The 13,778-nt window shown below is 38.8% G+C and overlaps 1 protein-coding gene across 1 annotated transcript; it reads right to left on the reverse strand.

Annotated features, from left to right (window-relative positions):
- Positions 1 to 1,484: 1,484 nt before the first annotated feature.
- ppp2r5ea (protein phosphatase 2, regulatory subunit B', epsilon) lies at positions 1,485 to 11,936 on the reverse strand. Its single transcript, XM_043237664.1, has 14 exons — positions 11,450 to 11,936; positions 6,657 to 6,817; positions 5,664 to 5,860; positions 5,471 to 5,572; positions 5,266 to 5,358; positions 4,814 to 4,944; positions 4,670 to 4,729; positions 4,333 to 4,441; positions 4,122 to 4,175; positions 3,961 to 4,011; positions 3,661 to 3,780; positions 3,153 to 3,280; positions 2,163 to 2,264; positions 1,485 to 2,080 (listed from the first exon to the last, which is right to left on the reverse strand). Exons 2-14 carry the CDS (start codon positions 6,811 to 6,813, stop codon positions 1,978 to 1,980), a joined length of 1,407 nt encoding a protein of 468 aa, XP_043093599.1. The 5' UTR covers positions 6,814 to 6,817; positions 11,450 to 11,936; the 3' UTR covers positions 1,485 to 1,977.
- Between the last annotated feature and the right edge of the window lie 1,842 nt (positions 11,937 to 13,778).

Raw genomic sequence — 13,778 nt, forward strand, 5'->3', positions numbered from 1 at the left:
ACATTTTTGGCAACAGAGGAAAACATAATTTGCTATCATTTAGCACTGATGGTATTTTTTTTTTAAACAACCAAAAAAAAGCTGTCCCTGTCATAGCTTTAATAAATCCCTTCCACTTTATCCCACTCATCTGAGCAGTTTGAATGAGCCTTCTGCCACCTACTGGATTAAAACATTAATGCTTTTATTAATTTAACTGGAGCCTTCCTATTTTCTCTGATCAAAATTATCTTTGTATCCTCTAATACTGCTAATAATTGACAAAGATGACCCTAAGCTTTATGGGTTAATCTGATCAAAATGATGAGGTGTAGTTATGGGGGGAGGTATTACAATAAAACTCACAAAAGCAATTAAGAAAAAAAAAAAGCAGGAAAGCAAGTTTATCACAAAAAAACAGGTTTATTTAATATCTCTTTCTTTTTAAAATAATTAGATTTATTCTATTCATCAAACCCTTTCTTTTGATTTTTTTTTTTTACATATCAAACTTGGGCCATCATAAAACACACAATGAGCTTGGGAGAGTTAAAACAAGGAAGAGAGAAAGAGAGACACGTGATTAAGCCAAAAAAATAAAATATAATAAAACACGTCCTCCTCACATGTAAAATCCACAACCACGATTGTTGGGACTCCAAATAAAAGAAGAGAAGAAAAGGGGCTGAAGTCCCACGAGAACAACTAATGAGCTATAACTCGAAGTGCTTTTTAGTTCTAACCTGCCCTGGCGGCTGGTATTTCAGGAGAGAGATTATGACCTACCGGATCAGCGTTTACTTACATAGGCCCTAAAAACCCCACCATAAGCAGGATTTCATTTCAAACACTCCATGAAAAAAGAAAATCCTAGTCTCGCTCAGCTCGGTCATGTAGACGACATCCAACCACCGTGAAATCAAAGCCAACAGAGCTGAGCAGTGGAAACATGGGTGACCCATGAGAAGCAGTCCAGAATATTCTTTACGAAAAATATATGTCACTTAACTGTTTTAAAAACACTGGATGAGCTCTGAACACTGTGTGCCACTGAAATTCCACCAGTCCTCGTTTCCTCGGAGAAACCGAGCTTGACGTACTCTTGGTAACTACTGAATTTCCACATTGGAATTCCCAAGAGTCTCCACAGCAGACAGCATGAAACTATGACCAGATCATTACCTGGTTCACAAGTTAAAAAAATAAAGGTCCTCAGAGAGGTCTGTCCTCTTTATTGAGCAAAGGTAACCACCTTAGCCGACTGCGGCCCATCTCGCACATTAAGTTATGGACACCTGTCCATACTGTACAGTAAAGGACTGGACCGGTCATCCTGTAAAAAAAAAAAAAAAAAAAAAAAAAAAAAAAAAAAAAAGCACACCACAGAGAGGAGGTTCAATGTTTGTTTTGGGGTTTTTTTTCTCTCCCCTCCTGTTTTCCTTATATTCACGTCATGGGTTTCTGATTCGTGTCCCCTCAGTCAGGGGAGTCAAACTATGTCTAGATGGAAAGTCTCTCTTCATAAAAGGACAAAAAAAAAAAAAAGTGGTGGCGACAGGATCCTCACATAAGACATCTTTAATCGCAGGGTGAGCACGGATCCCAAAGTCCCGGGGCACTTCCTTGAGAACAACATACTGACATGGAGACGCTGAACAATTTCTGAACTGAAAAGATTTTTTAAAATATATCCTTTGACCATAGTTGATTATCATTTTACCATTTTCTTTTTTTTTTTTTTTTTTTTTTTTTACAACAAGGAGTGCACATTAAGTCTCTCTTCAGATTTTCTGTTTTTTTCTTCTTCCTTTCAGTGTAGTAGTATGATACAGGAAAGAGGGAGAGGATTATTTACAGTGCTGTTGAAAGGGAGGAAATGAACGAGGGAGTGTGCGGTAAAGTACGCAGCATGAGAAGCAAATAGGGGGACGGGGTCCCTGTGGCAGAGTAAAAAGGGATTGGTTGGGGCCACACAGAAGGGCGGAGACGAGGTCCGTGTTAGGTGGGAATGACTCCGTCGCTGTTCTGGATGCCCCTTCTGAGCTCCAGCTCCTCCAGCTTCCTCCATAGGTCCTCTCGCTCTTTGTCCTTCTTCCTTTCCCTGAAGGAAAGAGTGGTGGAGGTTATCTGAGCCGCTCTGCTGAACTGCAGGAGTTTACCACAACAGATAGATTGTTTCATACCTCTGCCTGTCTGATTTGTAATTGGCGGCGAGTTCGTCAAACAAGGCGCTGTTCATCTCCATGAATGCTTTGAGCACATTGTAGATCAAAGCTGATATTGCCCTGATGGTGGAAGAAAAGCAGACATGATGAACATCAAACCACTTTCTCAAAAAGCGCAGGAATGAGTGCAAAGAGAAAATACCATTTATAACAAAATTATGCTTATTACGGATAAGACCTTCTGATTAAAATGTATATAATATATGCGTTAAGTAATTTTTTTCCCCCAGTAGGGCTATATTTTATATACAACTGAGCAAACCTGACAGGAAACACATTTGTATTGTCACAGAAGATTTCTATTTCAAACAATTGCTGTTCTTTTAAACTTTCTATTCAAAGTATAAAAAACCTATTATAGTTACTATTGGTTAAACTAACGCCACAACTGTTTTCATCATGGATAATGTGTTAACTTCTGTTTGTGAAATGTATTTGTATAAAAATATGTATATGATATGATATCCTCTTGCAAGGCTATTTTTGTAAAAAAAGTGATTTTCTCGGGTAAATAAAGTTAAAGAAGAAACGTTGGCGAAATCAGCATATTAGTAAATATAAATGTCCATGACTACAGTGAATACATAAGAATAAAAAAAAAACTTATTAAATTATCATAGCATGTGTTAACTAAAATAAGTAAACATTGTAATTATATTATAGAGAGACTTCTGTAACTTTATATTAGTTATTTTATTTTTCCAAAATTTTAACTTCCAGGCCTGGAAATGACCGTTTTAAAATTCCATGACTTTTCCAGGTAGTACGAACCCCAAGTGTATTTAAAACCGGTTTTAAATAGCACCATTTCATGTATTTCATCAAATAAATGCAGACTTGGTTAGCATAAGAGAATTACAAAATTGTATTGACCCCAAATTTTACATGGTGTATATTTATTGTTTTAATTTTAAATAAAAACCACATCAATTTGAATAGAAAACTCACGGGTTCCAGTGCTCTTTGGAGATCCTGTAGAGACTGGCAAACATGATAGGCAAGATGACACTAGAGTTCTCCTCAATCAGACTCATGATATACTCATTGTTCCAGTAGTACAAGGCTCGTTCTGCCACCTGAAACAATTCACAACCTCCATTTTAAACCATTTAATATCAGCAGTGTTCTACATGGGGATTTTAGGCTGCAGCACCTGAAGCTTTCCTTTGCACTACACAGCGAAAGCAGAGTTCATTTAGTCTGAGCAAAGTACGTCTTGTATATTTAATAGATCTTACGCCCAAAATGTTTTGATATTAATGATCAAACACGCTCACTAATATGTACAATGGACTGGTAAATTGAGTAAATATGAAGCGCTAGTTCCTGTCACTAGTAGACAGAACATGAACCTGTAGGCTGCAGTGATGGGAACTTGCTTTCGAAAAACTTTGTTTCTGGCTATTACAAGACATTGCAAGGCTGGTGAGGGATATTAAGGGTGAGGTGTATTCACCTGAAAATGGGGGCTGGACACACATCTAGCAATCTGTTTGAAGAGCAGCTCTTGGATCTTAACAAACTGAGTGGGCTCAATCACATCTAGAATCTCCTCCAACTCTCCAAGAAACATAACCTACAAAAGAAAACAATGCAGTCAAGGGTATAAAAACATTTTGGAAAAACATGTAAAGCATTTCTCTTGGAATAAAAAAAAATTTCAAGCTTGCTAATATAAATTTGGTAGAAGCTGCAATAATTACATTCTGAGGAGGACTTTGGATTAACTTAACGTTGCATAAAATTAAGACATTACCTCTTTTTGACTGCATGTTTTCGGCCAAAATTTCAACAAGCCTCTGATAACCTACAAAAAAAAACAATGAAGCCAACTAGTGGATTTCCTTTATAAACAAGCTGAAACAAGATGGAACTCGATTAAGAATGAGGAAGATAATGGTGACAAGGAACACTTACAGGTTCTGTTAACGTGGGGTCTTTCTCTAGGAACTGTACAATACAATAGGCCAGCTAGAAGAAGAGACGACTTCAGATTAACACAAGCGCTTTTCAAATCTTCAGATTCATAAACATTCATGGAAACAACAAATTGGTTTATTCAGCCCCTGAAATGTAGGCGAGCAAGCACAGACATGTGTAAAAGTAACAAACTGCTGAGTGTCTGTACCTGGGCATGGAAGAGAGACAAGCTCCTCACTGTGTGCAGAGGCAGCAGCACTTTCACCAGGAACTGTTTGTGCTCAGCTTTGAGAGGAAGCGCAAAACCATTGATGATGCTGTAAAACCAGAGACGTGTGAAACTTATGATCTGACCAATATAACCAAGGGAGAAACTGATAACATGCAGAAGACACAAACTTCTAAATGCATCAGGACTGAGGACAGGGTGGAGTAAAATAAAACAGGAATGTGACCTCTGTGGGTCTTTCCAAACTCTTTATTTCCTGATTTAAGTTTCTCCACATCACTGCCAACCAAAGAATGGGTCCTAAAATATGACATACCTTCCCAAAATCTCCAGCAGTTCAGCTACGCCATTGAAGCGCTCTGTCTCATATACAAAACTGTCAGCAGAGAGAGAGAAGATATCTCAGCATAAGGTTCATCTAGTATATCCTCAACAAAATTACTTACTGACAGTTACTTACCAAAGAAAAATGTTGTTGATTTGTTTGCGGATGAAAGCCCTGAGGCCGAGGAACTTTCCGTAGATTCTGTGCAGAACTGTTTTCAGACAGTCCCTTTCTCGTGGGTCCTCGCTATCAAACAGCTCCAAGAGCTAGAAATTCACAACAGCAGTTTTATTAACTATATAACCAATGTGTACTCCTCAAAAAAAAAAGGTATTTCCAATACACGGTTACTAAAATAAAAAAATCCTCCAAAAACTATTTAGAACAGGTTATAATTGACAAAAGTCAACTGTACAGGTTATTGGTAATTCTAATAAAAAAAATATCTGACAGAAAAATGCCATTACTGACCAATCAGAATTAAGTATTCAGGCTGCTATATCTGTGCTATTTAACTGGCAATACAGGCTTCATTTGATTCATAACAGGAAGAGAAGTCAAAGAACATTTCACAGACAATCACTCACCTGTAATACAAATTTCTGGTCGATGTATTTTTTGGCAACACTGGGCTGAAATTCTTGACTTTCCAAGAAGCGAATGAAGAACTCATAAACGAGCTTAAGCGGAAAAGAAAGAGATAGAGAGATCAGATAACTTGCCCTTTGAAATAAAACCTTAAGACTCCTTAAATTAATTACTATTTATTTGATGCTAGCCGTGGCTCTCTACCTGTAAGTGCGGCCAAGAGGCCTCCAGCGTGGGCTCGTCTTCTTCTGGGTCAAACTCATTACTGTCACTAGGCGGAAGAGTCCGAAAAATATTACAGGACACCTGAAACAAATGAAAAGAGAGAACAGTTAAAGCATCCTTGTACCATATAGTCATAAATTAGACAACCACAGAAACTTTCCAGTCATCTCACCATTTTGACCACCTCCGGGTAGGTCTGCTCAGTCAGGTAGCCCCGGCTGAGGGTGACGTAGTCCACCAGCTCATTGAGGGTGGACCGCTTATACTCTTTCATCTTGAGGTCAGACAGTGTGTCCATGAAGTCAAAAAGAGTACAGCACTGCTGCAGTTTCTTGAGGAATAGCTCTGGTTGCTCCTGTGCAGAAACATCTAGAAAGAAAGAAAGATTTCATACCAAATGGTTTAAATCAATCTGCTTGACTTTCCTACTATACTTTGCCACATTTTAGGACTGTTGTTAGGAAGCCTAAAATACTTTACATATTAGCTTGGTCCATTCGCATTTGACCTCTAAATATTCAAAACATATTCAAGACACCGTTATCTATGTCCCACAACCAACCACTTACAGTGACGATGCTCATGTAGTATGTGACTTTACTGACATGCGTTAACTTGACCAGAATCAACAGTAATGACTATTATGATGTTTTCTATACTCAAAGAATCCTGATGAAATGTATCATGCTTTTCCACAAAATTATTAAAAGCGGAGAAAAACAACTTTTCAACATTGCTAATAATATGAAATGTTTCTTGAGCACCAAATCAGCATATTAGAAATGATAATGAAGATTGAAGTCACACAACAATTCCGTTTAAAAAAAATATTTAAAATAAAATAAAAGCTACTTTTATATATATACATAGAAAATCGTTATTTTATAGCATTTCACAATATTACTGTTCTTACTGCAGCTTCTTCAACTAAACAACAGCCTTGGTAAGCATGAGAGACATAAAATGGGACAATGACACAGAAAGAACAACCCCATCTTAATAATTGAGATTTTTTTCATTTGATCACACAGCAAGTCTGTCTGCAGTATGTCACTTTCCTTTTTTGTTATTAAAAGACAAATAACTCTCAGCTCTATCAGACCAACAAAACTAGCTCAAAACACTACCACGACCAACTTCATATGACCATGTAAACACGGCTTACCTTTCAGCAGAGGCAGCTGCACCAGCTCTATGGGCTTGTCCTGAGATCTGAACTGGGATGAGCTCTGCGCTCGCTTCTGCCTGGCTTTCCTGACAGACTTCCTGGAGAAGCCGTCCACCTTGTCCACCGACGGGGCTGTGGTGGCTGCTGAAGACATAGCCCTACGCCCGAGAGAGTTTATGGGCAGCAAAGAAAAAAGAAAGCAGAACAGTCAGAGATATTGTGCAGAAAACCATTTTGATTTTGATGCATCCGATGGACACTTTACAACTCCATGAAGCCACAGAAGAGAAGTTGTGAATGGCAGTGAAGACATATTGAAATATTTGGCTTTACTGAGCTGTAGAATATTCAATCTAAATGACAAATGTAAATGAGCTTCATACAGAAGAGACAACATAGACATGATCTTAAAAAAAAAAAAAAAAAAAAAAAAAAAAAAAGTGTTTTGAAATAAAATCCTCATCTAGCCACGATCTGGACAGACATGCACTCTGTGCTTTGGCCATTCAAATTCCATGTTAGTAAACAACGATGGGCCATTACAGGTTAAATTGTACTTAGGCTGGTGTCCCTGAGGCTTCTCAGCCTTACGTAACGGCTCAAAACACACCCACAGGAATGCCATGCACTGGGATTACCAGGGGACGGATGGGACAGAAAGTGATCAAGCTTTAGTACTCCTCCCAGGCCGAGCAGGAAGTGGAGAGGAGTGGCAGAAGAGGTGGGGACTTCACATTGTACACGTGTTTAGAAAGGCCATCTCCCCACTAGAATGAGAAGGAGTAGCGTGTAATGATGAACAAAATGAGTCACACAAAATAAGACAAACCCCAAACAAAGACATCAAAAAAAGAAAATAAGTTAAAGAAATAGGAAAAATAAATTCAAACAATGCCAAATCCAAAAAAAAAAAAAAAAAAAAAACACACATGCAAAGAATAAAAAACAAACACAATCTAAAACAACAAAATAAAACCTAAATCACAAAACAAGCAAAAATCTTAAAAATAAATAAATAAATTAAAAAATTAAAAACAAAACCAAAAGACACCACACTAATATTAAAATACAAAAACAAAAAACTAATTTACAAGACAAAACAAAAAACACCACCAAAACGAATATGAAATCCCACCAGTTTTACCATGCCACATAAATACTTAAGGACTGCACTGAAGATTATAATGAAAATCATTCATCCTGAATAAGAAACAGTTCTTGGTTCCCAACACACCGTCTTTTCAGCTAAAATGTTAACATCCTGACACTTTGCTATGGCAGGAGCCGGATGAGAGTAACCGACAGCTGATTAATTTCACAGCGTGCGCAGATACTTTGTTCTCCAGAGAGCATCTACAGGGGGTCTATGCATGTGACCTTCTGTTCTGCCCTGTGTCTTACATTTGGACACATACCAATTGCAGATTCAGCTAACCAAAAAGAAAAGTAACTGAAGACCAGAAAAAGGAGGACCATTAAATGTATCATCAGCTTGTAAGATTAACATTTCCAACCAGAATAACACTTTATCCACACTAAAATGCAAACATATGCATTACAAGGAAAAAGCTTACACTTCTTACATATTACTGACCTGAACCCTGTCTCAAAAGTTAATGAACTAGGGCCTTTCGCTTTCTTCTGGATTCCTGCAAGGGGTGTTGGCTAACAGAGAGACCTCAGATATGGTTACTGTGCAAATCCAAGTGCTGTCATTATGACAACTCGCATCATTATCACCAGAGTCCTCCAACAATGACAAGCAACCATCTACCAATTAAAAATCTCTTATCTGCTGACAAGGAAGAAGAAGACTCGTCTGAAAGTTAAAGTATTCTCTCAAGTCTACTTATCTGGTAGGTTGAAAGTTCGCCGGTTCATCGGCTCTATCCTGGCCTGAAATTGCTAGCTTTTCCTACCTCTGTTCAGTCTCCAGATTTGCCTTCTTTAAAGCTGTCAAAATAAAAGAACTAATTTGCACAAAATGCAAAAATGTGGCTATGATAGGCCATTTCCACTGGGCATACAAGAGCATGGGTTTACTAGAATTGGTAGGGAACTAGACAAAGCTTAACTTAATTAAATGCATTAAATTGTATGTAGTCAAACTCTAGTCATGCAACCCAATATAGACTTAAGTGATTTTACATAAGACAAATGCCCTTGATGTATAAAAAAAAAATGTGTGTGGCTAACTGTGTAACATACAAAGCAAAAGGGAACAGCCTACAAAAAGAAAGGCTGTGACATACATTCAGGCAGGATCTTATGCCTAGTAAACACTCTTTGCTAATAAATTTCACAACTGAGTGTGTAACTGTCAGTTATCAGGCTGATAAATGTGAGGCTGTCATAACACCAGTCATAAACCAAAAGGACTTTGGAGGCAAAGCCACGCCATGTAGGGAAGTGTTTCTGCCACCCTTACTGCAGCTTGCCGTTTTAAAAACAAGAACAAGTGGTTTAATAAAAGTTACATTTAACATTAACGTCAACCCAAACTGTAATACTAAAGGTCATCAATCTGAAATTATTCTCAACACAAACTCAACTTTAGATACTGACAAGTTCTCAGCGATCTGTTTTTCATATGACGAGCCACATGGATGCCTTACCAAAACAGAGATGAACTTAAGACCACGAGACCCTTACGTAAAAGTTAGCTTTGAAGAACAGCCGACTGCTTTTCCATTCTGCAGATGTGTTTACATTATGGTGGCTCTAATATGGCCTTAGACGGCCTGCCAGTGCGATCCTGGGATTTAAAGCGCTGAGAAACAAAGCACTGCACACTTAACCACGGCCCAGGATTTATTCCCCATTCATCTAACAGTGTTATAAATCAACGCTCAAGATACCGAGTTGTTTATTGGACGTTCAATGTTTCATACACAAGGCCTTCACATACATAAGGACGAGAAGGACTGCGATAATGTTATAAAGTCCATTAGGAGAAACGTAAAAATGTAAGCTCACCTTCTTCATAGACTGAACTATAAAACTTCTCACGCCATGTCAAGTGAGGAAATGGCAACTTTGGTCAAGACTTGGACTTGGCTGTTCTAAAGCGTGAAATGTCATCTACTGAAGCCGTTTGGTTATACATTTACTTAAGAGTGTAGGATCATTGTTGTACAACATGACCCACATTCAGTTAAGCTTCGGCTCACAAACGGACACCTAGATGTCCTCTCAACCTACAGCAAAACACCCTGGCAAAATACACAATTGCTTTGTTGTGCCTAAGAGGACTTAGAGGTGGCCAAGAAGCTCCAAAACATTACGCCCCCTTATATCACGAACAGGATGTGGACACTGATTTTGTTCTTTCTTTTTTTTGCCAGACAATAGCAGTGCAAAGAGCATTTTCTAGGTGGTTGATTCGGTTGATTATATTAATTATATACAATGATTATTCTCAAAAATATATAATGTTCTCTTTCAAATGTATTGGGAATTTTATGGATATGCATGTATGTGATATACATTTCATCTTTTTACAACAGTGCGTAAGCAAAGCGCAACAGCTGCTTTAAAAACTATTTTGTAAAACAATGATAATGCAATTTCATCATCCAAGGTACAATTTTGCTTCAAAATCAATTCGAAACTATTCAAAAATCTGCTTTGACACACCTCACTATATCGCAACGCTTTTCCAACACTTTTGGAGTTGCAAAAATGTTTCACCCCAATGAAAACACTTTTAATAATACATCTCAAACTTCACAAGCTTTGAATTTAAAGAACATACTGCGAGACAACAGCCCGAGTCTGTGTTTGTTTTATAAGGAAGGGCCATGTAACATACAATTGAGTCCTCTCATTGATTAGAACGCCTGACTCAAATTACAACCATGATACAGATGGTTGTCCTTTACATTGACACAGTGTTTGTAACAAAATGCACACTGGATCTGAGTTTATAAAAGACAACAAACGTTCCTTCGGCATACTCCAACATGCAGTGACTGAACATTTTTGCACATAAGAGACTAAAGACACTTCTGGCAAGTCACTCACGCTGCCCAAGGTTTAAAAAAAAAATGTAGTTTCCACACACAAAGCGACTGGTATGATCCTGCATTGTGCTTTCTGATGAAACGCGTGTCCTTGACAGATAATAGTGTGTCCTGTCTCGATATAAACACTGCCAGACAGAAAACCCGGAGATCGGAAGAGCTCGAATCAGTGTGCCTGAAAAGTCTCAATTGTCAGTCCGTGAAACGCATGACTGCAGCTGTGGAACAAAAACAGGTGTGGAGTATATTGCATTCCCGAGAGCCTGAAAGACGAGGCCAATAAACAAGACTGTTGACTTGGTAAAGCCGGCAAAAGCCAAAGAAAACCTGAAGGCGACAAACTCAACACTGATTACATTTACTCCGATTTGGAAAGTGAGACGTTGTTCTCATCCCATCAGAGACTGCCTACACGGGTGCAAATATGAATATAATACACAGCAAATATAGTGATCATCACTGCACAGAGAACAACCGGTGTTCGTTTCACAGCAGTATCCCATACAGACATGAAGAAAGCGTTATTGAGTACCTCAAATGAGCGAATATGTCAGAAATCGAATGACAAGATTGTAATCAAAGCACGATCGTGTGTTTAACTGCCTACAAACACGAATCGACCTCAGTGGTTTTGATCTTTTAGAGTGCATAGTTCTCTCGTTATAAATATTTGGATGGCCAGTCTGCTTTAAATGGCCGGGCTCTTGCTAAATATCACTCTAAAAACTCAATTAACTTAGCAATGCTGCGTTTAATAGTGTTTCTTACCTCTTTTGATGGTTCTCGGGTCCAGGTGGCTCGTTTTAAGCAGCTAACCTTGTACTTGAAGGCGACCCAGCTAGCCAGCTAACTCGAACGCTTCACTGTCGGACTATTTAAACCGGTCCGGGCTTCAGAATACAGTCCGCTTATGAATGGTGACGATTTTCCGACTAGAGTCGCAGCAAAATCCCCGTTTATGAGATAATTAGCAAGCCGTCTGAAGGTATGTCAGCATTGCACTGCTAGCAGGAGCTCCCCGTACAGCTAATCCCTGTAGCTGCCGTCCCAGCCTGCACCAAAAGCCACATTCATACACATACACTGACCGACTACATACCCAGGTGTTGGTCACTAAGGTAAGAACGGCCTTCTCCTTACTGCTAAACTCACTCAAACGGCGACTAATTGCTAACCTGTTATCACAAGTATATGTTAGCAGGCTGTGCTAGTGCTCTGTGCCAATTTTTTCCTGGCTCAAAACAGACCGGTAAACCTAGCATGCTGAAACGCTGGTTTACGCTGTTAAGCCCAATGATTGGCTACCCGCCGCACAACGGACGCGCGGATTGGCCGGCGGACAGTCAATCAAAAACTGTTTAGGCACGCCTCGAAAGTCAAACGTCATTGACGTCGAGGAGCTACGAGGGTAGGTTGCGGCGTAAATGTCTGAGATGGAGATTGGATGAAGACAAGGACCAGAAATGCCCGTATGGCGAGAAATGTCACCCGAGCTGTGAACTGCTCGGTCTCCACCGGCTCTGTTTACCTCGATTGAGTCGCATTACAACACACTAATTACGATTATAACGTCGTGGACTACTAAAGAAACGGCTCCACTAACGTTTTCTATTCTTAGAAAAGGATTTGGGGGAATTTTCCCCTCTTCAATTAATGAGTCCTTACTTGGAATAAGGTGTTACATAACTTAAATGACACTGACCAGTTATGATGTGTCTGCTCCTCAGTTTATTCATTCATTCATCTTTCTATCTACTCGTTCTCGTTTCTCTCATGTGAGACAGTTGAATGTTTCCGTTGCAGTTACATGTTTCACTAACATTGTCATATACATTAGCGGTTAGCCTCTCGACCCGTGAACATTTTGAGTTGAATCTCAGCCTCGAACTTCCTCTGAACTGTAACTGGAGCATAAATAAACCACAGCAAAGACGTTTAGACCTGGGGAGGCCGTTTTAAGGATACAGCTGACTGCTCAGTGCTTGGGGATAGTGCTGTTAGCAGTGTTTTGAATGAATCTTTTAAGTAAAGGAAGGATCCCATTTCCCTCTCGAATCTTTATTCTTTTTTCCACTGTTTCCTTTCTTAGACCTTCAGGGGGGCATTGTATTAAAATAAGGAAAGTATCACAACTAAAAAAAAATGCTATAGTCGACACCTACTGGTGTAAAGACGAAGAAAATGCCAGCGAGCGAGACGAACGAATCGTTTTGGAGAACCGGTTCAAAAGATTAAGAGTCACTGAATCAAAATTGCCATCACCAAGGACATTTGTTGACCATCCTCTATTAATACCAATTCTTAAATTATTTTCAATCCACTGTTCTTCTCGATGTACTTTGTAAGTGCAACCACAGGATGGCAATAGAGCACCTTAACTTTATTCCTGCCACTGAGTGAAGATTCCTAAATGATCAAGCATAGCACGTTTGATAAAATACAAACACAGTTCAGCATGTCCCTGTGTCCATGCACGCTAATAAAAATACTTTAAATGTCCTAAATGAACTATTGTTTAATCCTAGCTTAGTCTAAATCCTGTGAAACCAGGCCTAAATGTTCTGTGTAGTCCGTAAGTTATTGTAATGTCATAAAACTGCATATTAAAATATAATTTAAAGCATCTTTAGAGCAAGAACAACATATTGCTTTCATGTCAACTACCCTCCGAACAAATCTGAACAAAATTTTGATTTCGCAGTGAATGTGAAAAATAACTAGAGCTGATATACTGCAGTAGATGCAGCCTAAATATGCGTAATATACAAATATAGTGTGGAAATATACTTGAGGTAGAAAATAAGCAAGGTCCTCTAGCACTTACACAGTGGGTTAAAATCAATACATCACGCAAAAAGTAGACCTTTGTCCAAACAGCTGACAAATTGAGAAACGAGTATGTGTCCCTGAACCTTGCTGGATCAAGAGCACACACTTAACTCTGATAAGAAACGCTGCAAGGCAAGCATTTAGTTAGTAATCAAAAAGTAATTTTCACAAACATAATGCTGTAAAAATGCTCATAGTCCCCTGTGACCGCTTTGTAATAGAATGCTTAAAAATAAAAAATTAATTTCAGGTGACAAGACTACAAATA

Source organism: Puntigrus tetrazona, chromosome 4, assembly GCF_018831695.1.
Source record: "Puntigrus tetrazona isolate hp1 chromosome 4, ASM1883169v1, whole genome shotgun sequence".
In the NCBI taxonomy this organism is placed as follows: Eukaryota; Metazoa; Chordata; class Actinopteri; order Cypriniformes; family Cyprinidae; genus Puntigrus; species Puntigrus tetrazona.

What these genes read in the sequence shown, in the direction of transcription:
- ppp2r5ea (XM_043237664.1), bottom strand. Translation starts at nt 6,813, where the DNA reads ATGTCTTCAGCAGCCACCACAGCCCCGTCGGTGGACAAGGTGGACGGC. An exon ending in CCTCTTGGCCGCACTTACAG is followed by an intron (nt 5,359 to 5,470) that starts GTAGAGAGCCAC and finishes TTTCCGCTTAAG; the next exon opens with CTCGTTTATGAGTTCTTCAT. An exon ending in AAACATGCAGTCAAAAAGAG is followed by an intron (nt 3,781 to 3,960) that starts GTAATGTCTTAA and finishes TTTCTTTTGTAG; the next exon opens with GTTATGTTTCTTGGAGAGTT.